General features: G+C 36.4%; 1 protein-coding gene and 1 long non-coding RNA gene across 5 annotated transcripts in view; one reads left to right on the top strand and one right to left on the bottom strand.

Moving 5' to 3' along the window:
- slc2a1b (solute carrier family 2 member 1b) overlaps positions 1-18,703 on the top strand; it is a 30,492-nt gene extending 11,789 nt beyond the window's left edge. The window contains exons 2-11 of one of the 2 annotated variants that reach the window (XR_003674035.1): positions 1,472-1,567; positions 7,863-8,023; positions 8,449-8,689; positions 8,788-8,950; positions 10,095-10,282; positions 11,750-11,854; positions 11,979-12,080; positions 12,721-12,924; positions 14,254-15,617; positions 15,705-18,703. Coding sequence is in view for 1 of the 2 variants with exons in the window: in XM_028445877.1 (XP_028301678.1) it covers positions 1,472-1,567; positions 7,863-8,023; positions 8,449-8,689; positions 8,788-8,950; positions 10,095-10,282; positions 11,750-11,854; positions 11,979-12,080; positions 12,721-12,924; positions 14,254-14,454 (1,461 nt within the window). In the remaining variant the exon portion in view is untranslated. Of the gene's footprint in view, positions 1-1,471; positions 1,568-7,862; positions 8,024-8,448; positions 8,690-8,787; positions 8,951-10,094; positions 10,283-11,749; positions 11,855-11,978; positions 12,081-12,720; positions 12,925-14,253 lie in introns of both variants that reach the window. The other variant, XM_028445877.1, reaches the window with a different exon arrangement.
- LOC114462833 (uncharacterized) lies at positions 1,957-8,558 on the bottom strand. Of its 3 annotated transcripts, none has more exons than XR_003674036.1 (5): positions 8,426-8,558; positions 2,590-2,728; positions 2,254-2,324; positions 2,109-2,162; positions 1,957-2,020 (listed from the first exon to the last, which is right to left on the bottom strand). It is a non-coding gene; the product is annotated as an uncharacterized LOC114462833 (long non-coding RNA). The 3 variants fall into 3 exon arrangements; XR_003674038.1 differs by having other exon boundaries at positions 1,965-2,020; positions 2,109-2,159; XR_003674037.1 differs by having other exon boundaries at positions 1,988-2,159.
- Positions 18,704-27,536: the final 8,833 nt, after the last annotated feature.

Genomic DNA, 27,536 nt, shown 5'->3' with positions numbered 1-27,536 from the left:
TTTTATTTCCAAGACAGTTTTTTAATGCTGCTATTGCTGTCAGTGCTTCAGTTTAGCACATATCAAAATGACATCAAATACATCTTTTGATAGTTGGTTTATATTACTCTCATTTTTTTTTTTTTTTTTTTTTTTTTCTGGAAGTGTCCTTTTAAATGTTTTAATATTCTACTGTGTTGGAATAAAAACCTGTGTTGTCACCCTGTTGACATTTATTCTCAGTATGATAAAGCTGAACCACATGTTCCAAATAACATGAGATGTACATGTGGAAATGAAAGCTATTGAATGTAATTAACCTTCCTTCTTTTTGTGTGTGAAAGCATAGTACACAACACAGGTAATATATTGGTAGCTTGAGGCTGGTGTTTCCATGTCTGAGAAAAGGGGAGGGGGCTAAAGCTAGCTTTGTCCTGATTTATTACCTTTTTGGTTTGGATAATTTCTCTCCTAATCTACTCAGCTCTTTTGAGATCAAGCTCAAATTGAACTGTAATACACGAGTAGACCTTGGAATAATATCCTGAAGTGGAATTACCAAGTAATCCGGATAACTTAAAAGCAGGTTAAACCCATAAGCGACTTTCGTTTTGGGGGCCCCTTACACGTGAAGCATGAACTACTGTTAATAAATGCTTTATTATTTGCACATGATTATCATTCACCTACACCAAATCTCTCACACCCATTATCAACTACATTCAAATGTTTACGTCTTTGTTTAAGATATGCACCTTAAGATTAAAAATGGCAGTTAATGCAGTTTATCATCAAGTATCTTTTACTGGCCCTTGGTTTGCAAAGTGCAGGCAGTCAAAAAAGAACAGAACATACTTTAGTAAAAAGGCTTCTTAAGATTAAAAAAACAGTAATATTTATTGAAATATTTCAAATTGATTTGATTACAAGATGCATCCCCTTGTTTAAAAAAAAAAAAAACAAAATCACTGACTGGTGGTGGGAATATCAGCTCAAGAGAAATGATTAAGTTGCTAATGTTTATTTATTTTTTTTTTAGCTCAGGTTGCTTTATTTGTACTGTTAAGTTTCATTTTGTGATTAATACTTTACTTTACAATACTTACTCACACTTCATCATCCATCCAGTTAACCGTTAACTCAGGCCTGGGAAAAAATACTACAAACTGTATATCATTAGGACAACATGAATGCTGAAAGAAGAAATATATACTTTTTTCTTTTTTAAATAAATACACTTCTCTTGTTAACACTAGAAAATATTTTCGATGATTGAAGGATGAAAATGTTTAAGTCTGCTTTATTGTAAATTCACATGGCCTCTTCAGCTAATTCGTGAATTTACCGTCATTACAAATGATTATATCCTGCTAGGAAACATTTTTTCTGAAAGAAGAGAAGGAGGAACTTTGTTTCCCTTCTCCAGCAAACAAATAAACTGGTTTGACTGGTATTTTTCTGACCAAACTGCCATCTTTGTTCTTTTTTCCAGAAAGTAACATTCCCGTTGATGCTGAGCGTTGGAGCGGCTGTGATTGGCTCCCTTCAGTTTGGCTACAACACTGGTGTCATCAATGCTCCTCAGAAGGTGAGTTTAGTTTCCAGTGTAGATACTGTACAGCCAATCAAACATCAACAAATACCTAAAATAACATTTCATATACTAACTAGAATATTAGCATTTCCTGAAGAAAATGCAAGTGAAGATGCAGGTGCTCGCCTGCGTCGCACTGCATTAGCAATAGCATTCAATAGCATTCACATTAACTAGCAATAGCTAGCATTAGTTCTAGCTAGCATTAGCGTTAACGTGAGCATTAACATAGCATTAGTATCTGCCTAGCAATGGCATTAGCATGAATCTAGCATTAGCAATAACCAGCATTAGCACTAACCTAGCATTAGCATTCGCCTAGCAATAGCATGGTTGAAAAAGTTTGAAATGGGTTGAAAAAAGCTCAACATGTTAAATGTTGAATGGTCAAAATCAGTTGAAGAATGGCTGGCGATGAAGGGCTTGAAAGCTTGAAAGTTGAAAAAGCTGAAATTTACAATGGAAATGAATGGGAAAGAAAAAATTTAAAAGAAAGAAGAAGAAAAAACAGACAATATGCCTCCTGCATCCTCACCAACAAGAGTTTTGTGAAGTATTCCGTCGAATTGTAAATCAGGTGGTTTTCCTGCTGCCAAGACAGAAAAGGGAGGGTGGGGGTTAAGAGGTGAGTTAATAATAGCAGCTTTCAATCCTAATAGTCTGAGGACATGTGTACACACTCCACAAAGAAGAGTCTCTCTGCCCAAAAATGGACCTCCCCCAGTCTGAGAGTCTCAGCAGATGATGAAACCTGGATGATTACAAACGGTAGAGGTAGACAATTAAATGTCCCCATAGCAAAAAAAAACAAGCCTGGAATAATTGTTTTCAGCTCCCGTGCGGAGGGAATCTTTAGAACGTTTATTAAATAGTAGTCGAAAAAAACTAGTGTAATTTCCTGTGGAATGTTTACTCTGCGCTCTTTGTAAATACTTTCAATAGTTTGCGTTGGTCTGAACACACCCGATGGCTACATAGCTGGCTTTCCAACAGGTCACAGGTGTGTTTCTGTTTACCTTTGACACACATAGAGGTGCTGACGATCCACTGTTATCAGCACTTTGATGTGTCCTTATGAGTTCTTTCTGTATCATGATGGTCTCTTCTCCAGAAATCTTCAGGTGACAGGAAGTGAGCAAAGCAATCAGCAGGCGCCTTTGAGGAAGACTGACAGTTGGTAGTCGAAACATGTCATGAGATCAAAGTAATTAATAATTCCACAAAGTTCAATTTGTCTTCTTTTTGAATAATATGTTAATGTTTTATTTATGGTTTCATTTATGAAATCTTAACATATTATGTTAGGATAGTCTGAATAAATGAAACTTTAACATAATAGGGTGAACAATCTTACACATTCACTCAAATGTCCTTTAGGGGTTAAATTCCTATTTGGATATTATTTGGTGAAGATTAAAATGTAACTAACTCTGTTCTCCAACGACTCCTGAAGCTACGATGTTTTACAAAGGCAGACTCGCTATCAAGGAAAATGACGACCAGCTCGTCATGATATTGGGGGGTTGACCTAGGCCTTGCTAGGTGTTGGCAGACGTGAAACCTGTTGCAAGTCTGCCAATTCCTGTACACTGCTGAATGAATGATCCTATCTTTTTATTATAGCTTCTAGCTACACCGTCATGACCTGATTATTTTATGGGTACGATATAAACATATAAATCTTTTTGTGTCATTCTTCAAAGGGTTTCTCATTTGAAGAAAGACAAATGCATTTTTTAAAAAAAAGTAAAAATTCATGTGCAAGTATATATTTTGTGCAAAACCAGAACCCCCCCGCCAGAGTTTGGTGATTAGCAGAGCTTTGGTCATTTTTTGGACTCTCTAAAGCTCCACATTGTGCTGACAGTCTGGCAGCATATGAATACACAGCTTGTTTCATTGTGCATTCAAAGCCCATTGGTTTAGATTATGTAAGACTGCAGAGAGATTTCCTAACAAAGTAACATTTTCATGGCTGTCATGCACTTTTCAAATCTGGCATTAGGGAGGGCTGCTCTGTCATAGAAAAAATAATAATCCCGATTATTTGAATCATAATTGAAATCACAATTATTCAAACGATTATTTGTCAACCAAAAAGTTATTTTTTTTACAAAATAAACCAATACATTCTTTAAATATAAATGAAATTCTTCAAACACTAAAATCAAGTATGTTCACTTTTGCACAAAACAAAACACTTTGTGCACGTGATGTGTCTTTACTCTAGGTCTTCATCATCAAACCCAAAGTGTTCCCTTATCAGACAATTTGACTTGTCTTGCTTGTTTACTAAGTGCTTTTGCTACATTTCTCCTGCCATGTTTCAAGACCACTAGCGACAACTCTCCTTGTGTTAGCATGCAGGCTAGCTTTGGCTTTGAGAGGGGCGGGGCGGAGGGGAGGAGCTTTCATGTGTGTGGATTAAACAACTCAAAGTTAGTATTAATAACACATGTGTTTATTATCTGTAGATGTCAGAAATAGTGGTTTTGTTTTATTTTAGCAAATAAAACATATGTAAAATATATATATATATATTTAATCATTGTTTTTTCTCGATTGTTATTTTTGTAATCATTGAGTGTAATATTCGAAATCTTAATCGAATTTTGAATAATTGAGCAGCCCTAGCATTAAGACATATCTGACAGGTAAAGATGATTAAAAATCAAAAAAGACGTCCAAGAAATAAATATATCGTCAACCAACACAAAGGTCACCGGGGCCATGCTTTTATTTTGAAGGGGGCCATGCTTGGACTGTTTTAGAAGAAAAAGCAGGGCTTACCTCACCAATAAGTAATTTAGTCATCATATCAGGGTTTGTATGCAAATTCAACGAGTCATATTGTATCCATCAATGAAGCATATGGGGCGCAGAGGTGGTTTTAGTAATAAACACACAAACCTGTAGGTTACTAGTTATCTAAAAGGTTAGAGAGCACAAACCTCACCCAAGCGCCAAATCTCCTCGATTTTAGATATTGGCAGTTAATTTGAATCGGTGATCCTGATCATGATACCATGATCATTCACACTTTAAAGGCTTGGAAGACATTTTTATCCCCATTAATAAACATACAGTAGGTCCAAATGTATAGGCACCCTCATTAGAAAAAAAAATCACAATGAAATGTGCAATTTGTCTCCAATCCAGATGGAACTCAGGGGGTTAGGAACAACTTCTCATAACTGAGTCAAATTTCATAAACAAACCAAGTCAATATCAAACCAAGATCTATATTTTTGAACTTTGGCCAACAACAAAAGATAGGATTTCTTTCATTTTTGAAACTGATCCAGAATCAGTATAATATGGTAAGGTTTCATTTATTCATTCAGTAAACCTTTTTTTTTTTTTTTACAAAATTTTCTTTGAAATGTACTTTTATCTCCTGACATCTCTCCTGATTGCTTTGATGTATCCTTACATGTTGAGGATACATCAAAACAATCAGTAGATGCCTCTGAGGAAGACTGACAGTTGGCAGTCGAAACATGTCAGGAGATCAAAGTACATTTCCTGAAAAAAGTTGTCTGAGTAAATGAAACTTTTACATATTTCAAAAAAGAAGACGAAATTAACTTGTTGGAAATATTACCCAGAATCAGTATATCGATCCGGATCCCCCCCAAAAGGAAGGAATCTTCTATGGTGTAAGGTCCAGTTTTGGGTAAAATTTTGTCAAAATTAGTTAATTACTCCTGCTAACAGACAAACAAACAAATAAATAAACGTTGGTGAAAATAATACTTATTGTCAGAGGAAACAAAGACTGTTACAGCGGAGACTTTAGCTGCTAAAAAAGAGTTGATGGAAGTACAATTGCAGAAAAATTGCTGTCAAAACCAATTAAAAGTCTTAAATGGCATGGTTCCATTGGCGGTACGGGGCCCGGCAGTCCTCCCTTTCGGGACCCGATACTGTTTTTCCAGAGCATTTTCATTGAGCACCAACCTGACACGCGAAACTGCCAGACTCAATGGATTGCACTTTTTTGCTGCCATCCTCACAAGATCAAATGGTGGCCAAATGCTTCCTCTCTGTGCATGAGTTAATGACTTTACGCTGTTATGAGTCTCAGACCCAATCAGTGTCTGCTTTGTGCCTATGTCACATCTTCAGACCAGGGCGGCTTTTTTCGGAACCTCAACAAAGGAGGTACTAAAAATACACCACTAGGTACCAAGAAAGAAGCACTTTTTCCCAGTGGAAACGGCAAAAAGAGAGTCGAGTCGATACCGCCAGTGGAAACGTTCCATTAGATTTGAAACATCGAATTGGGAAAATTGGGACATCTGTTGGTCCTAGTATGAGATGAATTATTCTGTTAATTGGAACTATAAAAAAAAAAAGAATTCTATTGAATGAAATGGGCTTGGTTATACTGTACCAGTGGCAGAACGTGTTAAACGGTTCCTCTAAAAAGGCAACGTAAAGGTGCAAAGGGTAGCTGTGATTGGATAAAGGTCAGGGCCACTGTACATGATAACATGCTTCGGATATCATTGAGGTCTTGTGAGTGTCAACTGATAGTGAATTTAACCCCAGCTCAGTGTCACACTGTCTTTTCCAAATGTGTCCCTCCACCATAAGAGGGTAAGTGGTTCACAAGGACGCTGCAGTGTTTATATTTTACACGCTAGGCAGTTCCAAAACAAACGGGAGGGATGTTACACTATCCCAGCAGCACATGACCGACGCAGAGTCAACATCAGACGACAGCAGTGACGTATCAGACACATACTGTGAAGTCACACAAGGCTCTCGACCTTTTTCAATCATGTGAGAGCTCTCGTAAACAGACGCACGCCGGGATAATCCAATACCTGTCATCGGCTCAGCATGGAAATAGTGAACATAGTTGTTTAAGAGGTGGTGGGAAGAGGACACTTTATCCTACCATATCCATGAAGAAAACATATCTGATGGAAAATAAAATGACTGTTAGTGTACATCAAAGAAAATAGCACTGCTATTAGAGAGAGATTTTACACACAACTTTACAAAACAAACCAAAATAAAAGCGAACATCACACACAACACTGCCACCGGCTGATTACTGGTCTGTGAAATGTGTGCAATGCTGCCATCAGCTGGAAATACTTTAGCAACCATTAGGAAAATTAACTGAAATAGTAAATACAATTACAGACACATTTTAGATAAATTCTATATTATTATTATTATTTTTTTTTTTTTTTGAATGATTTCATTTAAGATTTTCAACAGCAAGTTACAAATAATATTGAACATACATTATTGGCTCGCTGCAGTTTTTTTTTTTTCAAAACCAAAAACCCTGACAGTCACATTAAAGTGCAAATAAAAATAAGTCAGCAGACAAAATAAATAAATAAATAAAAACCAACAACTGAAAATACCAATCACTATGTATATGAGAGCGGCAATAACAGACCGCAAAGAAAATAAGACCGTCACGGATACTCTTACAATTAACCTATTATGTTGGAATGCTACGCATTTTAGTTTTCTATGTATTTCAGAAATGCCTGCCATGTTTCATCAAATATTGTAAATAAGCCCATTAGTGTACCTAATTTTTTCTATGTGCAAAACTCATTACATCAGTTATCTATTGGTCATGAGTGGGGGAAGTTTATTTATCCACTCAATAAATAGTTTTTCATTATTTGTTGTATATATTTGTATTATATTTTTATATTTGTATTATTATTTATCTAATTTAATTTTTTTCTACTGAAATGTGTGTACTTGTATTTAATCCTTATTTAATTAACAGTTTTTATTTGTAATATATCTTGAGCCTTTGTGATGCAAGTAATTGATATTAGGGTATTGTGTTAATGCATTTTGTCTGCATATTTTGTCAAAAATATTAACATTTTTTTAATAACAAAAATAAAACAAAAAAAAAACATGTATTTTATTGCTTGGTTGTGACTTTTGGCAGCTCTCCCTTAGCTAAACTTAATTACGTGGGAAGATGGAATAAGAAGGCAGTGTTGCACTCTAGTGAGGTGGTAGAAACAAGGGAGAGGGAGTTAGGGTGGACATTAAAAGAAAGGATTAATGTGAAGCTATATTGAAGTTTTTTGTTAAAATTAAACATGCTGAAAGTATAATGTAATGTTGCTATTGTACAGTGGTGTCTTCAATTTGATTTGTTCATGGTATTATTCACATTTTTAATGTTGAAATTTGTGTTGCACGTGACTTAATTTTCATTCAATGTGTTAAGAAGAAAACCTGTTCGTGTACTCTGAGTTTCAATTGTTAATCCTACGTTTTTTCTCTTTGGCAGATTATTGAGAAATTTATTAACGAGACGTATGTCGGCCGCTATGGGGAGCCAATCTCCAAAGGCTCCCTCACTGCTATCTGGTCCATTGCAGTCGCCATCTTCTCTGTTGGGGGCATCTTGGGCTCGTTCTCCGTCGGACTGTTTGTCAACCGCCTGGGGAGGTACGCATGGAGCATTAAACTACTTTCTGGCTTTCAAAATGCTTAGAATAGATGAAACAAGATCAATTGTCGTCATGAAAATAGACATTTTGAGCCATACATAATGAGGCATGTTTTTTGTTTTTATTGTGAGGAAATCCAGTGACACACATTTAGGGAGAACATGCTAACTCCACATATCGATACCTACTTTATTGAAAAAAACTAAATATAATTTTGAATGATATTATATTATATATATTATTCAAAAAGAAGACAAAAAATATTCAAGAATATCAAGAATTATCATGCCAAAGTCAAGAAAACATCAAAGCGATCAGCAGACGCCTCTGAGTAAGACTGGCAGTTGGCTGGGATTTGGGAAATTTGAATCGATACCCAGCCCTAATATAAAGTACTAACCTTTTCTTTCATGCTGTGTGCAGGAGGAACTCAATGCTCATTGCAAACGTGTTGGCCTTCATCGCCGCAATTTTGATGGGCTTTTCAAAACTGGCTTCTTCCTGGGAAATGTTGATTATTGGTCGTTTCGTCGTCGGCCTCTATTCTGGCCTGTCTACAGGCTTTGTACCCATGTACGTGGGGGAAATCTCCCCGACGGCCCTCCGTGGAGCTCTGGGAACTCTGCATCAGCTCGGCATCGTTGTGGGAATCCTCATCGCTCAGGTTTGGCCAACGCAAGATTACTATTAGATTACCGCACTGGCTTTCAGCTGTTAGCAGCTCCTTTCAGGGGTGTTAATGGGCGTACGTGTGTATTCTAGGTATTTGGGTTGGAGAGCATTATGGGTAACGACGACCTGTGGCCCCTCCTCCTGGGCTTTACCTTCTTACCAGCAGTGATTCAGTGCATCCTGTTGCCCATGTGTCCTGAGAGCCCCCGATTCCTGCTGATCAACAAGAACGAGGAGAGCAGGGCCAAAACTGGTGAGTGCACACACGCACGCACACACGATTATAGCTCATACGACCTATTAAGTTTCAGATTTATTCTATTTTATGACTCCAAAATATCATTATTGTGGAAAACAATGTGTTGTTAAAAATGAGTTTTCCTTCTCTATTCAAACGCAAAACATTTGGAAACAACTTTTTTTGCTTTCATGTTGCTCCGGCTCATTGTTTAAAATGTAACCAAATTGACTCTGATTGATGGCACAGGATTCTTTCACTGATTCCTTTGTTTTAACAAGATAACCTGAAAAAAACAAATGTTGAATTGATCCAAATTTAATGATTGCATTGATTTGTTTGTGCATAATTTCATAATTTAAAAATATGGTATTTTCCTAAATATTTCTTCTTACAATACTGATCAAAATTATTTAAGAACAAAATGATTAAAAATGCACATTAATAATGAAGAATCCAATTTGTTTTGCTTTAAGCTACAAAATGATACTGTTATCATCAAAACCAACAAAACTTTATCAAGTAGAAACCTTCAGTATCTGTGATACGAACACAATCTATAGCATAGTTGGTTTGAGGCCTAATTTTATGCATTTTTGGATCAGTTTTTGGATTGAGAAAGAAATTAATTACTGAAATACAATTGAAGTACCAGTATTGTGTTCAAATTTATATGTATGTATATATATATATATGTATGTGTGTATATATATATATTTCAGTTTTAGTCTAATATCAATGCTGAATTTAATGTCATGGAAAGATTGTGTAATTTAAATTAAGTCCCAAAAAAATGCGATATATTGTATTCAAGTTTAATGAATTAAATAAATAATTTCAGTTTTAGTCTAATATTAATGTCTTGAGAACATTGTATCCATAAGCCCCCCCCCCAAAAAAAATACAATTGAAACACTAAGATTATATTTACATTCAATATATATATTGAATATATTTAATTAATTAAATTTCAGTTTTAGGCTACTATCAATGCTCAATGTAATGTCTTGGGAATATAGTGTTAATTAAATTAGAAAAAAATAACCTAACTATAATTCCCAACTGAATAGAAATGTTCAGCTGTCAGTTCCACAGGTATAAAGCTGCTTTGACCGCTGAAAGTCGAGTCAGACGTTGACGTATATTTGACACCTTTCAGTGCTGAAGAAGCTGAGGGGAACCACAGACGTCAGCGCTGACATGCAGGAGATGAAGGAGGAGAGTCGACAGATGATGAGGGAGAAGAAGGTGACCATCCTGGAGCTTTTCCGCTCTCCTCTTTACCGTCAGCCCATCATCATCGCCATCATGCTGCAGCTCTCGCAGCAGCTGTCGGGCATCAACGCTGTGAGTTTGGAGAGCTTTATCTTCCGTTTACCTTTACTCTGTGACACTGAGGAAAAGAATATACACTGAACAAAAATATAAACGTTTATTTATTTTTGCTCCAATTTTTCATGAGCTGAACTCAAAGATCTAAAACATTTTCTACAAACACATAACATCTATTTCTCACAAATCTGTCTCAATCTGTGTTGGTGAGCACTTCTCCTTTGCAGAGATAATCCATTCCACCTCACAGGTGTGGCATATCACGATGCTCTTTAGACACCATGATTATTACACAGGTGTGCCTTAGGCTGGCCACAATAAAAGGCCACTCTAAAAATGTTCAGTTTAATCACACAGCACAATGCCACACATGTCACAAGTTCTGAGGGAGCGTACACTTGGCATGCTGACTGCAGGAATGTCCACCAGATTGAATTTGAATTGAAACTGAATGTTCATTCCTCTACCATAAGGCGTCTCCAAAGGCGTTTCAGAGAATTTGGTAGTACATCCAACCGGTCTCACAACCGCAGACCACGTGTAACCACACCAGCCCAGGACTTCCACATCCAGCATGTTGACCTCCATGATCGTCTGAGACCAGCCACCTGGACAGCTGCTGCAACAATTGGTTTGCATAACCAAAGAATTTCTGCACAAACCGTCAGAAACCGTATCAGGGAAGCTCATCTGCATGTCGTCCTCATCGGGGTCTCGTCTTGACTGCAGCCCTTCATTGTAAGTGACTTGAGTGGGCAAAAGCTCACATTCGATGGCATCTGGCACGTTGGAGAGGTGTTCTCTTCATGGATGAATCCAGGTTTTCACTGTTCAGGGCAGATGGCAGACAGTGTGTGTGGCGTCGTGTGGGTGAGTGGTTTGCTGATGTCAATGTCGTGGACGGAGTGGCCCATGGTGGTGGTGGGGTTATGGTATGGGCAGGCGTATGTTATGAACAACCAACACAGATGCATTTTATTGATGACATTTTGATTGCACAGAGATTCCATGATGAGGACCTGTGACCCATTGTTGTGCCATTCATCCGCGACCATCACCTCATGTTGCAGCATGATAATGCATGGCCACATGTTGCAAGGATCTGTACACAATTCCTGGAGGCTGAAAACATCCCAGTTCTTGAATGGCCAGCATTCTCACCGGACATGTCACCCATTGAGCATGTTTGGGATGCTCTGGGTCAGCATATACGACAGCGTGTTACAGTTGTCTAAACAGCATTGTGATATGCCACACCTGTGAGGTGGAATGTATTATGTTGCAAAGGAGAGGTGCTGACTAACACAGATGTAGACACATTTGTGAACAATATTTGAGAGAATTGTGTGTACAGAAAATGTTTTAGATCTTTGAAAAAAGATCTAAAACATGAAAAATAGGAGCAAACGCATTTATCTTGTTTATATTTTTGTTCAGTATAACAAAACAAATATAAAATCCAGCTGATTCGGTTCTTTTCAGGTGTTTTACTACTCAACTCGAATCTTTGAAAAAGCTGGAGTAGAGCAGCCCGTCTATGCCACCATTGGAGCCGGTGCAGTGAACACTGCTTTCACTGTTGTATCTGTAAGTCAATGACATTAATATTATATATGAAACAAACATTTTGTGTTTTTTTAGCTATCAGTCATTCCCTTTGTAGCTGGAAACAAGGGGATGATTTTGACCATGTTGTTTTTCTTTCCTGTAGCTGTTTGTTGTTGAGCGTGCTGGACGCAGGTCTTTGCACCTCCTGGGGTTGCTTGGAATGGCTGGATCGGCCGTTATGATGACTATTGCTTTGGCTCTGCTGGTATGTTTTTCATCACACTTCTTCACAATGCTGTAACAGGGTTCCCACTGATCCTTAAGAAGTCTTAAAAGCCATTAAAGCTAAACATAAGGCCTTAATTGTCATTAAAATGTATTAAATCAATGTTTCAAAAGTCTTACATTTTCACACATAATAAGTGTGATTTTATGATTATTAGTCTCACACTTCAAAATAAATGCTAAATTTAATGAAACATGTATAAACAACATGGGAAATTGTCTGTCCAACAAAAATGGTTTTTATGTTTAGTATTTTTGTTGTTTTATAAATTTCTGGCTACTTTTGTAGTCATCTTGTGTTTTTGGAGTGATTTTGATTATTTTTGTCTGTTTTTTTTGTGTATTTTAGTCTCATTTTGTGTATTTTTGTGTTTACTTCGGAGGTTACCAGTTGCACGTCTGCACTAGACACTAGAAAAAAGTTACTGTAACCTGATGTAATTGATGTGGAGTTTTTTCCCCCCAATTATGTTTGCTGTGAAGCTACTCTTAAATTTTATTTCAAATGGCAACAAAATGTTTTAAAAAGTCTTGAATTTAAATTGACTAACCCTGTGTAATGAAGCCTAATTTATGTCTTAACTCATTTTGTATCTCCCTGTTTATTGTGTTTTATGTAGGAGCAACTTAAATGGATGTCCTACTTGAGCATGGTTGCCATCTTTGCTTTCGTCGCCTTCTTCGAGATGGGACCGGGTCCCATCCCCTGGTTCATTGTGGCTGAGCTGTTCTCACAAGGACCAAGGCCGTCAGCCTTCGCCGTTTCTGGCTTTTCCAACTGGACAGCCAATTTCATAGTGGGAATGAGCTTCCAGTATGTGGAGGTGAGTGAGGAAAACACATCTAGTTGATGAAAATGTCTGAATTAGGGTCACATGGGACAGGGAAATGGGGATAATTTCTTGTTTTTTTTATTAAGTAGTTTAATGTGTGTAAAATCAGCAAGGTTTAATTAAGAAAAAACAAAACTTCAACGTCATTTAGTGCAGAAGAAACGTGAGGATGATAAAAACAGCTCAACGTTTATTAAGGAGGAACTGTTTTTTTTGTAGTCAAAAGAAAACACGAGCGTTTGTTCTCATGTATTCACACTAACAGTCATTATGGATACCTGGTTAAATGGAAATATTAGGTTAGTTAAAAACATGTTGTTTTCTCGTAGAAAAAAAGAAAAAGAACCCGAAGATGTATAATGAACACAGATCTCGAACATCTGTTATTTTAACCACACAGCATGCTATCACTTTAAACATTTATGTTCACATTATCACACATATTCTTTTATGGTTAAAAAAATAAATATTCATTATCTTTGCTGGATGTTTCTAATTTGTCCTATAGTGCCTACTAGAGGCTGGCTCCTACAGTACAGACAACACGATTCAGCTTTCACACACGAAGCTTAAAAATCATGTGCATTTTTCAGAATGTTTTTTTTACTACGTCGTAAATGTTTTCTGATAATGACACCATATAAAATAGATTTAATATTTATTAGTTCACATCCTATATCTCGTATTAATATCCCCAGATGTTTTTATTTTCTTACCCTGAGTTGTAAAAACCATGTGCATTTGTAAGCAAAAAACTGAATTTCCCCTTGGGGATTAATAAAGTATAATCAATCACTCAATCAATCAATCATTTGTCAGAAAAGATTAACTACGTAGTAAATGTTTTCTGATTATTAGTTATTAGTTCATATCCCCCATCCCTAGCAATAATATCCCCAGATGTTTCTATTTTATTACCCTGAGTTGTAAAAACCATGTGCATTTGTCAGAAAAAAAATAACTAAGTCGTAAATGTTTTCTGATAATCACACCATATAATTAATTTCAATAGTTAATAGTTCATATCCCATCTCTAGTATTAATATCATTAATATGTTTTTGTTTTCTTACCCTGAGTTGTAAAAACTATGTGCATTTGTCGGCAAAAAATGAACAACGTAGTAAATGTTTTCTAGTAAGGACACCATATAATTCATTTGAAAAGTTCTTTGTTCATATCCCATCTCTAGTATCAATAGCTCCATATGTTTCTATTTTCTTCCCCTGAGCTGTTTGCTATGAAAGTTTGAGTGCTCGAAGACGAAGCAGAGATTCAACCTTTTCCTCCCTGATTGTTTTCTGTTCTCCGTCTCTTCACAGGAGCTTTGTGGCCCCTACGTCTTTATCATTTTCACTGTGTTACTGCTCGTGTTTTTCATCTTCACCTACTTCAAAGTACCAGAGACCAAGGGCCGGACGTTTGATGAGATTTCTGCCGGCTTCCGGCAGACAGGAGCCCGGGGTGGAGATAAGTCTTCGCCGGAGGAGCTCAACAGCCTGGGAGCTGATTCTCAGCTCTGAGAAACTGTTTTTAAACAACAACAAAAAAGATTAAAAAAAAAAAAATTGATTTCTTCACCAACTGTTTCTCAGACTACCAGCCTCTTTTGGCCTAGAAGTAGACAGGTCCACTTCTCGCATACTTTTTATTCCCTCACTGTCACTACATTTCGGACGCTTTAACCTAATGAAAGCAGGTTCTTGGTGCCTTGTTTGACACAATATCTCTTTCTGCTCCTCTCACAAAGTAACAAGAACTTGATGGGCCTGGTTTTGGCAGTGTGGACCCTGAGAATTGAAGGGGAAAGTTTTTTTGTTTTTGTTTTTTTTTTGTGGATATTTTAAAGATATTTTTCTAGAAGGAAAATATGTCTGCAGCTTTTTTAAGCACCCCCTTTTTTTTCACTGAATAATGCACCACTCTGTGCTTTTACTTTGTTACACCGCTGTGGCTTTAGCGTTATGTGGTCAAAGAGCGCTGAAAGGGGTAGAAAAAAAACTGCAATAACAACTGGTGGTCGATGATACTGTAATGCTGTCATACTGTAGACTAGTTTAGCACTGTCGATGCTGCATGGCTCCACTCTTTCTCTCCACCAGAGGGAGCACTTCCTTTAAGAACCATCAAGAGCCCTCCAATGATTTCCAGAAAAATTAAGTGAGCTCTCTATGTTGAAATGTATTTTATTGAAATGTTGTAGTTTTAAAGTAGGTTTTAATATGATATTTAAACGTGTTGCTTATTTTATGCATTTACTTTGAGTAGTGCAAGGATTTATTTGTTACTGAAAGTGTCCTTTACATGTAAAAGACATGAAATTCATGTGTTTCTGACATTTTAACGTACATGTTGCTGTATACATAACACAAGAGCTGAGCTTTAACGCTTAGCTGAGGCAAATATTTTCATATTCTTACAATTGAATCTGCTCATCACGGTGGTTCAACTTGTGTGTAAACATAGACTCCTCAGCCATTCCGTCGCGTAGCTGAAATAAAAATAGTTTAAGATTTCCATTCACTCCTAAAATCTTTAAGTCTGCTACAGTTTGTTTCAGTTGTCCTCACAGATTGTCTGCAGATTGAGAGTCAGAAGCTGTGCACTGTTTCTCTTACATCTCTTTAAAAGGATGAGGGGAAAGAGGACCAAACGAATGTCAGCTTCTTGTTGTCAAAAAAAAACAGTGAGTGCACTTGTTTAGGTGTGGACACTGGATCCAGCCTTGTTTTCTAAACAGATGTGGAAATATAATCCTTTTGTTTGTTCCCAGTGCTGGATGTGTGCAGTGATCTACGTGTTCTAGATCTGGATTGGTCATTAAAGAGTAACTAAACCCCAAAACACACTTTTTTCTGCTGAAAACTCAACATTTTATTCAGAGTATTTCAATTTGGTGTATTTTGTTGTACAACTGGATATTACAATAAAATTTTGCTATTGGCTGAAACGGAGATTGGTAACGCTCTTACGTCACAGTTAGCCCTGCCCCTTTTTAAGAACTGCAATCTGTGGTGAGTAGGTTGGATTGAGAGAATTGTGAACAGAGAGATACAGTATAGTAGTGATTATTGAGTAATCTATATAATCTTCTTTGGAGATTATATAGTATAGACTGGGCGTGTCTTATCTGCACCAGAAGCCCTGTCCATAATCAAGATCTTTTTTTTTAATTTTATTTCTAGCCAAGACACATGTCAGCCAAAGCCTGGGGGTTTAGTTCCTCTTTAAAGCACACCGTAGACTTCTTGACCTAAAGAGTCACAAACCCATATGAGTTATTTTAAATGATTCCTCAGGCCAATACACAGCGCTTGACATTATCAATGCTCCATGTGGGGCTTCCCTCCTGAAATACCGACTATGTAAGTTTGGAGGAGACGGACCGTCTTTCACCAGGCCATGTGACCTGGTGAATGCCTGGAGAACGTTTCACCTTACGTCACTCACGTGACCACAGGCTCGGATATACATAGTTCCCACATGAGGTCACAACATACAGGCATTTCCTGACTCGGTGCCATTGTTGTGGGCAGCTGAAACGAGTTTAGCCTCTGTTTACAGCCAAAACAGCACAATATGGTAGTTTTGTGTTGGGTTAATGGTGCACTAATCGCGCGATAGTTCAGTTAAACGTGGATTCTTTAGTAAGGGAATTTGGCAAATCTGATCCGTAACTTCGGGATAAAGATTCGCTCTCAGGGCTGGAGGAGCCCGGTGCTTGGCCTTCCTCGCCACCGTTGTCGACCCCCTTCGCGGGAAGAGGTCCAACTTGTCACAGGCTGTACTGACGGCGTTTGGTTCAGTGTATGGAGTTTCATTCTAGAAAAAAACATTGAGAACAGCCTTTAAAGGCTTTCTTTTTTTAAATTATTGTTTAACTTTGCAACGTACAAGACAAAAGACAAACAATGGTGCGACACACCTGAAACAACAAATACAAATCCTTCATATTACATATTCAATATTCTGCATCTGATCGCCTCCCGGCAACGTCATATCATTTACCCACAGTTCCACTCACTATATATCAGTTCTAATGCTATAACTGACCAAATATCACAGTTGTTTTCTTTGCGAGTCATTTATTGTTACATTATACTTCAGTGCAAAACGTCGTCTATATCTCAAATCTTATTCCATCTTGTGGAAGTAAAACACTTTTTGACAAATGAAGACATGACGACACATAAATGGTGTTCGTTTTGTGTGATTATAGACCAGGGGTGTCAAACTCATTTTAGTTCAGGGGCCAGTTCTGGCCCTCAAATTTGATCTCAAGTTGGGCTGCAGATTTTAGGAGGGAAAAAAGAACAATTTTAACATAATTGTGCCCTAGTTTTTCATATCAGTCCCTGCAGGATTTTCACTTCAAAACATCTTGATTTTGTAACTAGTTTTTGTGTAATTTAGAGGAATTTTGTGAGAAATTGTGAGATTTATGGAATTATTTAAAGTTCTTTCCACAATTTGCAATTAAAAATGCCTTAATTCATGTGCTATAAACAAAGGAAAACTCTAAGCCCCTAAAATATAGTAGAGTTTCATTAAATTGGTGAATCTGGGATATCTACAACTGAATTATTTTGTAATCTTCACTATAATCAATGTTTTCTGTCAATTTTTACTGTCTCCTGTGAGCCAAATTGGATGCTAGGGCCGGATTTGGCCCCCGGGCCATTAGATTGACACGTGTGCACTCCTTTTTTTGGATATTTGTACCTAATTTGATCAAGCACAGCCCAACGAAACACTGCTGATCACACATTATAATTATTATTGTATGTCTGTGAGTACCGTAAATGTTTCAATCCATGGCATGATTTGCGTTCTTTTATACCTTCTCATTGTTTGTGTAAAAGATTGACACTGATGGTGAGTGCAGGGATCTTTTTGGATGACTTATTGTGTAGTATTTTATGTTTTCTGTATCATGGTCTGGCTCATAAGGCCAAGCTGCTGCTGCTGTCTGTCACTGCTGTATCACATACTGAGCCCATAGCTTCTCATGATGTGAGGAAAGTTATCTGGCTAGCAGCACTTTAAATCGTTCCCCAAGCAATTGTCCTTTGAAGCTCACACCGCAGTTGTTTAAAAGAAGATTAAAATTCAACTCGGTGTGAATCTTTTGTTGCTACAAAGAGACCGAAGTAGTGCTGATGGATGTTTTGACGTGGAAATATGCCGAAAACGATCTAAAATCATTCCATAGAAGCTTGTTAAACATACTTTTCTTTGATTATACTTCTGTGTTGTTGAAAATGCACTGTAATAGCCATCGTGCCTTTGGGTGACTATCACTTCTTCACCAGCGATAAATCAGAAACGCATGTATTCTCCAACACAGACTGATGTCAAAACAAATGAAAAGTAAACTATTTAATGTACATATATGCAACACGTGCTTGGGCATTGAGTTTCTTTCTAATGTAGCCTTTGATAATCCTATAACAGCACACTTTTTGGTGGTCTACACACACGGGATGTTGTAAATACGGACACACTTCAGCCTCACCCAGTTTATATAATGTTAAACCTTTAGAAGCTTTTTTAAATAGATAAATTATTAGTATTGCAGTGTTGTCATCTATATGTATTTAGAGCGTACTCACCACCTGCTTTGATGTCTGGGAATGGCTTTGTGACCCGATAAAAAAAATATTAAAAATCAGATTTGACTTGTAAGGACGTTGTTCTTTAGTGTTTTCATGTTAGTACACAGAATATATTCTATTATTTGTAATAAATATGGTAATAAAGAAACTTCTGTGTATGGAGTCCTGTTTGGTTTAATGTAAATTGTGATGGATGATGATCTGAATCTGAAGTTTATTGAATGCATTTGTTCAAGTTAAGAGGCTAATTATCACATATTGCATTTCCAATATGCGTGTTGTATTTTTGGCATAAGTTCACACATTTTTCTGTCCATTTGCATCAAATATTGCCTAAAAAGTGGACTCTTCATAGGGTACAATTAGGGCTGCACAATCAATGGGATTTGAATCGTGATCATGATTTTGGTTGCCATGATGAAATAATTCTGATGGTCTGCAATGTTTACATTTAAAATACGGGCTCTGTTAGCATTAGTTAGCATTTGGTACATTTTAAAATCTTGGGTTGATTTTATGTATAATGTTTTAAGGGAGTTATTAAGGTTTATGTTACTACTGTCACGTATTACCTTAAGGTTAGGTAAGGGCTAACAGGTGATGACATCAACATACTCTAAATAAATACTGTAAGTAAATGATTATGATGGACACAACATTTTAATATTATAGTAATGTTTGAATTACTAAGCATTCAATAACTGCTTATTAATGCATTAACTGGTATGGTATGTTAGTTCATACATTATAAGTATTATTATATTATTAATGCTTAGTAATGTTTGAATTACTAAGCATTCATTAACTGCTTGTTAATGCATTAACTGATATGTTAGTTAATGAATTATTTTTATTATTATAACATTATTAAACTGTTATTTCATGTTTAATAATGCCTTACGGACTCTTAATGTGAAGTGTTGCCAAAATGCTTGTTTTTTTTCTCCCTCCTTTCTATTATATTGATAATTTAATTATATTTTATTTACTCTATTTATTTAATGATTCCAATTGTTTTTCACCTAATTGTCACACATGTCACATAATAGGTTTTTAAGGTTTTATAAGACAAAAATACAACTTTGGAGTTAGGGCTAGTAACTTACAAGGTCATTTTTAGCTGAAGCTCCTCTTGTTTTAATGAAGAGACGACATTCAATGGTCTGACACCACATGCTTGTCTTTTTTTGCCGCATCGTGACATGAAGGGGTCAAAGGTCAGCAAAGCCCATTCCAGCAAACATAAGGTGAGCAGCAGAGTAGGCCACGCCCTGCACAGTAAACCAGTTCATCACTGTCAGCGCACAGCGACAATCACTTTTTCAAAGTGACAACCAATTTATATTAAAAAAATAAAAATACATCATCCTGGACAAGCACAGGATTTAAAACTCTATCAAACTCATCTTCATGACAAAGTCCTACACGTACACAAATGACCTCATTTACTCTTCTGTCTTACTTTGTGATAAAGAACATTTTTAATTTAAAATATGAAGGATATCATTTACGAAGACGTCAAATAAAAAGGCACAAACATTCCTGCGCGCTGCAATACTTCGAATGAGCATGTGATTTAATAAGATTGTAGCGAAGATAAAAGTCTAGTGAATACTTTTAATTTATTGTATCATGTAGGTTACTGAATAAATATTCATTAAAGTGTTATTACTTGAATGAACTTATTTCCACGTGTATTATTGCCTTGCATTTCATTGAACAATTGCCAACATTTGCAGTGTGCGTTTCATTTTTCATTGTGACGAGATACCGTTGCGTCTATATATGCAGAGAAATGTCTTAAAAGGGGGTATTGTGTTTTTTTCAGGCACATAGTACCATTCTATAGCATACTCAAATAACTATGCTACCCAAATGTTTTGGGAAAATGCAGCAAATATAAAAAAAAAAAAAACTTAAATAACGGTTCATGATGCTTTGATTTGGCCTCTGTCTCTTTAAGAAACTCTATAATCCAGGATAAGGATTGCATTGTGTCTGTGTTCTTATTAATCCACTTTCAAATAAGCTCTTGTTTTAAAACAGTCATCTGGAAAGGCAGGTAAGTACAACGATGAGCAGAGTAAACCGATCTCTCAGCTGTTTGCTGCTGTTTTTATTATTTATTTTTATGCGTACATTAATGAGTACAGATAACATAAGGCATGGGTTTCTTACAAAAGTATTTAAAACAAGTAAATGAAAAGCCAAATCAGCGGAGGCGGGTGCTGTGGGCTGAACTAAGGAAGAGAACATATGAGGGGGAGGGGCTCTGCTGTGGAGCGGTGGGTGGTAACTCGGCTGGTGACGAAAGGTCCGAGGTGTCTCTAGGAGGTGGGGGCGTTCCTAGGAAGTGGGGGCGTTCCTAGGAGGACTCAGGCGTATTTAGACCTAAAATGGCTGCCGTCAGAGTTTTTCAAGAACACTCAAACATACATGAATGAACCAAGGCAACACTCCAGGCATGTGTTTAATGAGGGAATGACATAGTAACGTGATATAAATCGATTTTATATAATACCCCCCTTTTAAGAATGTATAATGCTTTTGTTCCTAAGCACAGGTACCAAGTAAGAAGTTCAACGTTATTTTATTTATATAGCGCAAAATACAACAAAGTCATCTCAAAGAGCTGAACAAAATATAAAGTCCATAGTAAGAAAGAAAGAACCCAACAAGATCCATGAGTAAATTGTTAAATAAATACTTACCTTACTTAATTTTCTTGACTAAAAAATTACGTCATAGTTTTTTTTCGACTACATTATTTATAAGCGACAATCACTAGAAAATAACATTTTTTTTAAATACAAGTGGACAAAAACTTCATAAAAATATTTAAAAACACAACTACAATTTCGTCACATTGGACGGAATCCAATCAGAACTCATGTGATCATGTGGTCTTATGCATTGATCACATCAAATTTGTCTGTGTATTTAGAAATATTAATCACTAATGGAATGCTGATGGAATCTTAAAAAAATCTTATCCTGTATATTTTAGTCGACTATACCAAAGAAATTTAGTCGACTAAAATCTTAATGTCATTTAGTTGATTATAACTGAAATAGTCCTGATGACTATAATATGACTAAAACTACGTTGCATTTTGGTAAAAAGACTAAAACTAAATGAAATTATGCTGTCAAAATTACTAATAAATGACTACTTACCGCTGATATTACTTATGAGAAATAGCTTATCATGTGATCTTACACCTTAATCACATAAAATCTGTCTGTGTATATTTACAAACATTAATACACGGTCCACTCCTTATCAGGTTGATCAATGATGACTGAATCTTTTTGAAAAATGCATACAAATTTTATCCTGTGTATTTTAGTCAACTATATCTAAAATGATAATAATAATAATACATTATATTTATAATGCACTTTACGTTTAAAACGAATATCAAAGTGCAACAATGTGTGCATGGTAATAAAAGCAAGTTTAAAAATATAAAACAGAAAGTGAGCCGTACAATATTAAAAATTAGCCTACTAAAATCTTAACTTGACTAAAACGAGATGATAACTGAAATAGTCCTAATGACTAACTTTTGACGAAAACTGAAATTGCAATATAGTTAAATGACTATGAGTAAATCTAAATCAGAATTTGCTGCATGTCAAAATGAACACAAATATCATAAATGTGAGCTGCCTGTGAAACGGGCTAAATAGAATTTAAAAAATGAGGGTAATGTTATGTTTGTCACTTATATAACCTTGTAAAATAATAGACGAAAGCTCCGGCAACGTTTTAAACATCTTTTACTCCACAGGTGCCTTATCACAACTCAAACATTAGTGCGCTGACACTGTACACATAACGTATGCGCCTGTACACATGCGCAACATAAAGTAGTGCCTCTTACACAGTACTAACCATAGCTGCTTATGTCAATACATAACAGGTAATAAGTCTGATTACAAGTGCTTCATTAATGATCATACTTGCGTTTTCTCCTTCCAATGTTTAGTGCACCACATCTGATCCATCCAAGGTGTTGGATGCCCTCTAACACATTGAGGTACAAATATATGACATATATGGCCTGATTTCACAAACCTGCACCAAACTGACTCCAGCCAAGTGTTTTTCATCCTCGGTCCATCCTCTTTCCCACATGAGGCTCTTGGGGCTGAGCATGAAGGATTTAGCAGATGATGAAAGGCTGTTTCAAACAAAGCTTATCTTCTGTACTCCTGGAGTCTCCCATCATCGGCTTTAATGGTTTTGTCTTTCAAAAGTTCTTCATCCACTAACTAGATTATATATATATATATTTCTCCAACTAAATTTTTTTTTCAATTATTTTCAAAGAGGAATGGTAACATGTTTTTCAAATAGACCTCATGTTATTGCCTGGCTCTAAAGCTTTTGAAGCCATGGAATTAAAATCAAATTTCACGCTTTTCCTCACAGCTTTCAGGCAAAGCTTATCAAAAAACTAATAGAAATCAAAAGCTTGTAAGATGAAAAACTGAAAATAAATAAAGCTGTAGCTTTCCCACCGGCAGATGACTGATGATTCATGCATTTCATTCACGTCTCAATCTCAGGGTCAATGACGTATGGGGATTTTCACCACATGGTATTTCAGAAAATGTGCATCATCCAACAAAGTTTGCATAAATGGTATGACGGAAATAAAAGATTGAAATACTTTGAAACACTGAGGAAATCATTCCAGATAGGGCAGAAAATAAAATTTAATAGATTTAGTTTAATCTCTTCAACCCCAACAGACGTGACGGCTCCAGCTTCCGTGACTCTCACCACACGCAGAGTTTGCGGGGGGGCATTGCCCCCCCAGTGATCAAAAGGAGCACATAAACAATCAGCAAAGGTGGAGTTACGTTGTTAGAGACTTTTAATTCCATAAAATTTCTTGGATTTTTAAATGCTTTTAATGTCAGGTCTATAATACAGCTTTAGAAATAATAATAATTAATAATAATAATAATAATAATAATAATAATAATAATAATAATAATAATAATAGTAATAAAAACAGTTAGATCGGTACATTTGTTTTCATTCCTTATTTGTGAAGCGAAACTGGAGACATTCTATATATTTATTTATTAATTTTTTTTTGCTACCTGTAACGCACAGACATCATCAGTTCTCAGATGAATATACATGTATGTAATATTAGTTAAACTTCACAATAGCGCTATAACAAGGCAATAGATTTGTTCAACTGACATGAACCTGAGTAACAACTAGGGTAGGGTACCGAAACGTGGTCCTAATATGGTACTAAGCAGAATGAATAAGAAAGAACATTTTGGTGCCCCGAATTAATCATTTTGATTAATCAGCAGTGCACGAAATATAATTCATGTACAGTACTTCATGTTGTATAATAAAACATGGCAGTTAAAAAAAAAAAAAAAAGAAATAGGCTACATTTTTTAAAAATCTCCCTCTCGCCACTAGGTCGTGCTTCAGCACCCCTAGCACCCCCACTTCCCGTGGCCACGGGTCTTAATGTTGTAAAGAATGAATGAAATCACACATTCTATATCTCTCCGTAATCCTAAGAAACTCAGCTAAAACTGTAGCCAACTCACATTCAGAACAAAAGATCACAGCACACACACCAGGCCACTATGTTTGAAGAGAGGAAAGTCAACAACTTTTTCCACTGCTTTGAGTCACAAAATAAACACAGAGCTCCATAACAAGAGCCTACGTCAAACTACAAGCCGAGCTGAATCAGCTGATATACTGGTCGAGTATGTTACTTACCAAAACACTTGGTTCCAAACTTGTGGTAAACTTTGGCACAGTTGTGGCAAAGTGGGCTTCCGCTTGAACTTTTTTGGACAAAAACATGTGTATCTTTGGCCTATTGTTTATTATTATCACCAAACTTGCTGTAGTTGATATCCATACATTAGTTCAATTATTTCTGCTTTTATAGCTTTCGATAATGAGAATTGGCTTCATATTTGATATTAACATCAAGTTTTATTTGGGCGGACTACAGATTTCTGTATTTAAAACATGATATATTGTCACTCAGTATCATATATTTCCAAAATTTCACATCATCTGTAAGCACTCAGGGTCCTACTTCAATCTAAACAAAAAAATAGCCATGTAGGTCATGTAGAAGCTTTGAAAAACTATTTGTTTTGTGATTTTCGGTGAAAAATGGCTGGCGCTTAAGAGGTTTTAAATAAATAAAAACATTAAATAAATAAAATAATAAATTACAGACAAGTAATGTTTTATTTTGGAAATTTAAAGCGAGTGCATATGTAGGAGAGTTATTGTGTTTTTTTTATGCATTTAAATTTTTTTTAAACAGACAGAAATGCAGTTGGAAGGAAAATGTAGGCGTCATGTCATTGACCCAGAGATACATATTTACCATTTCAATGCTAACCTCACATAGTAATATTTTAGTCATATTTTTTTTTGTGTGGTCATTTTCACATTAACAAATATACATTTCTAAGTCTAAGTCCTGAATGCTTGACATTGTAAAGGTCACCCAGAGCCACATGCAGACTAATGAGATACAGCAGAGGCCCAGGCATTTAAATACGTTTGATCGTATCTCTGCACACAGGCCGTTTGTAGTCTCAAAGGAAAAGAGCCGGTCCGACGCATCAAGGTGTAAAAAAGCTGACACCTCCAGCTTGCATCATTTCTAGCTCTGTGCACCACCTTCCACATGTACGACCTGCTATTCACACAACAAACACCTCCCACTGTAGCCTGTTGGATGGCATCAGCTCAGCAGGTTCAAAAGCATGTGATTTGGTAAATTTAACCGTCTTTGTGTCGTGACGTTATTGTTTTTTGAGAAAGGAGACTTGTGCTAAACATAGAACGATCGACTCCTTAATAGAGACCAAATTGTCACAGTTTTCATGATGAATATATAACTGTTAGGATCAGTTCATACAATCAGCGTGTGGAAAGCTGTTTGAGCATAAATTTGATCAGTGATATTTAGTATAACTCCACTAGTGCTCAAATTTGTGGTATGTAGTTAATCTTGATTTACTAGCAAAACGTGTCACTAGTGAGAATCAGTACTACAAGTGATATTTTAAATAATAATTATTATTCATATACTAGTCAAATGCGGAGTTTGCTGGGGCGGGGTGGCAATAAAATAGAAATATTTTAAGTGCCATAAAACACAGTATCTGTACAATATATATATGAATTCATTTGTTGTTTTAAAAATACAAGTAATTTTTTTTTTTTTTTTTTTTTTTTTTTTTTTTGGAGGATATGCCCCTTGAGATGGAACATCTCGTTTTCGAGGGGGTCCTCAACTTACATAAAATGACAGATACAGCAGAGCAGACAATACAAAAATTCAATATTTCAAACATAATAAATACAACAAAATATAAATAGACACACACACACATACACACCCACACACACACAGTATACATTTAACAGTTGCTCAAAACAGTAAATATTTTATACAAAAATAAATAAGTAATAATAGTGATATCATTAATAGTAGCTATCTAATGATAGTAAAAACTTTCATTAGATTAAATGAATAAAAAAGGTTTAGGTTACATAGCCTAAAATCAAAAACACTGACAGATATTCTGGAGATGGAGGATAAGAGCATTTTTAAACAGAGACAGAGAGGTTAGAGAGCGGATCGATAATGGGAGAATGTTCCAGTCAAATGGAGCTTTATATTTGAATGAAAATTTATGTGACTTGGTTCTTCTTCTTCCCAATGTAAATGGTGAAGAGACACTTCATGTATGATACTGCAGCAAAAATGAAGCAGAAAGTGGCCGCCAGACTGATTTTATCATGAATTTACAACATGAATCTAAAGATTAGGATTTTTAGTGACACGGTCAGCCTCACAGAACGAGAAGAAAAGGGTGTTTTGGTCAAAATACTGGGATTTATTGGATTTTTAAATGTCTTGGGAAGATTTTCAGACCACTTTTGATGGAATATATGGATTCAGTAACACAACACTTTAAAGGTGAGAAGGCAGGCTTGTTTATGTCGCCATTTTTTTCCCATGTTTGACAAAATAATTAACTGTATTTAGTCATACCAGTAAAGCCAAAATATTCACTGGGATTAGACCGTTGTGTGACAGGTTAGTTTTACCCTACTGATGATGTAATCCTGCTCAGTACGAGAGGAACCGCAGGTTCAGACATTTGGTGTGTGTGCTTGGCTGAGGAGCCAATGGTGCGAGGCTACCATCTATGAGATTATGACTGAATGCTCCTAAGTCAGAATCCCGCCTCGACGCGATGATACTGGAGCGCCGCGGATCTTCGGTTTGTCTCGGATAGCCGGCCTCGGCCGGTGCGGAGAGCCTTTCGTGACAGGACCGAGTGCGGCTTGAAGTTGGTCGCCCCGCTCCCATCTCGGAACTCTCTTTCATGGAGGATCTGGTGCTAAATCACTTGCAGACGACTTGATTCTGGGTCAGGGTTTCGTACGTAGCAGAGGAGCTGCACGCTGCGATCTATAAAAATGCATCCCTCGATCCAAGATTTTGTAAAAGAAAAGAAAAAAGGAAAAGAAGAAAAATGAAAACAAAAAAATGAATTTATGCTAAAACGGCTTGCGATAAAGGTTTTTGTTGCACTAGTTGTTGAACTCCAGTCCTCGAGGGCCAGATTCCTCAGACTTCTAGATGTGTCCCTGCTCCAACACACCTGAATCAAATGAATGGCTCATTATCATGCTTCTGCAGAGCTTGATCACAACACATTGGTCTCCACCAGGAGTGTTTGAGTAGGGACACATCTAAAAGTCTCAGGAATCCGGCCCTCGAGGACTGGAGTTTGACACTCCTGCACTAGTGCATGAAGAGACCTTAGTAGTAAAGGGAAATCATTGACTACTTACTAGTTACTAGTAGTACTAGTAGACTTCAGATATGTTACTAGTAAAATCTTTTCTAGCACAACATTTCTAGGAGATTCTTTACTAATAAGGTATGCTAGTA

The sequence above is a fragment of the Gouania willdenowi genome, chromosome 5, assembly GCF_900634775.1.
Source record: "Gouania willdenowi chromosome 5, fGouWil2.1, whole genome shotgun sequence".
Taxonomy (NCBI): domain Eukaryota; kingdom Metazoa; phylum Chordata; class Actinopteri; order Blenniiformes; family Gobiesocidae; genus Gouania; species Gouania willdenowi.
Note: the sequence above shows the minus strand (reverse complement) of the source record. Positions and strands in the feature narration are given on the sequence as shown.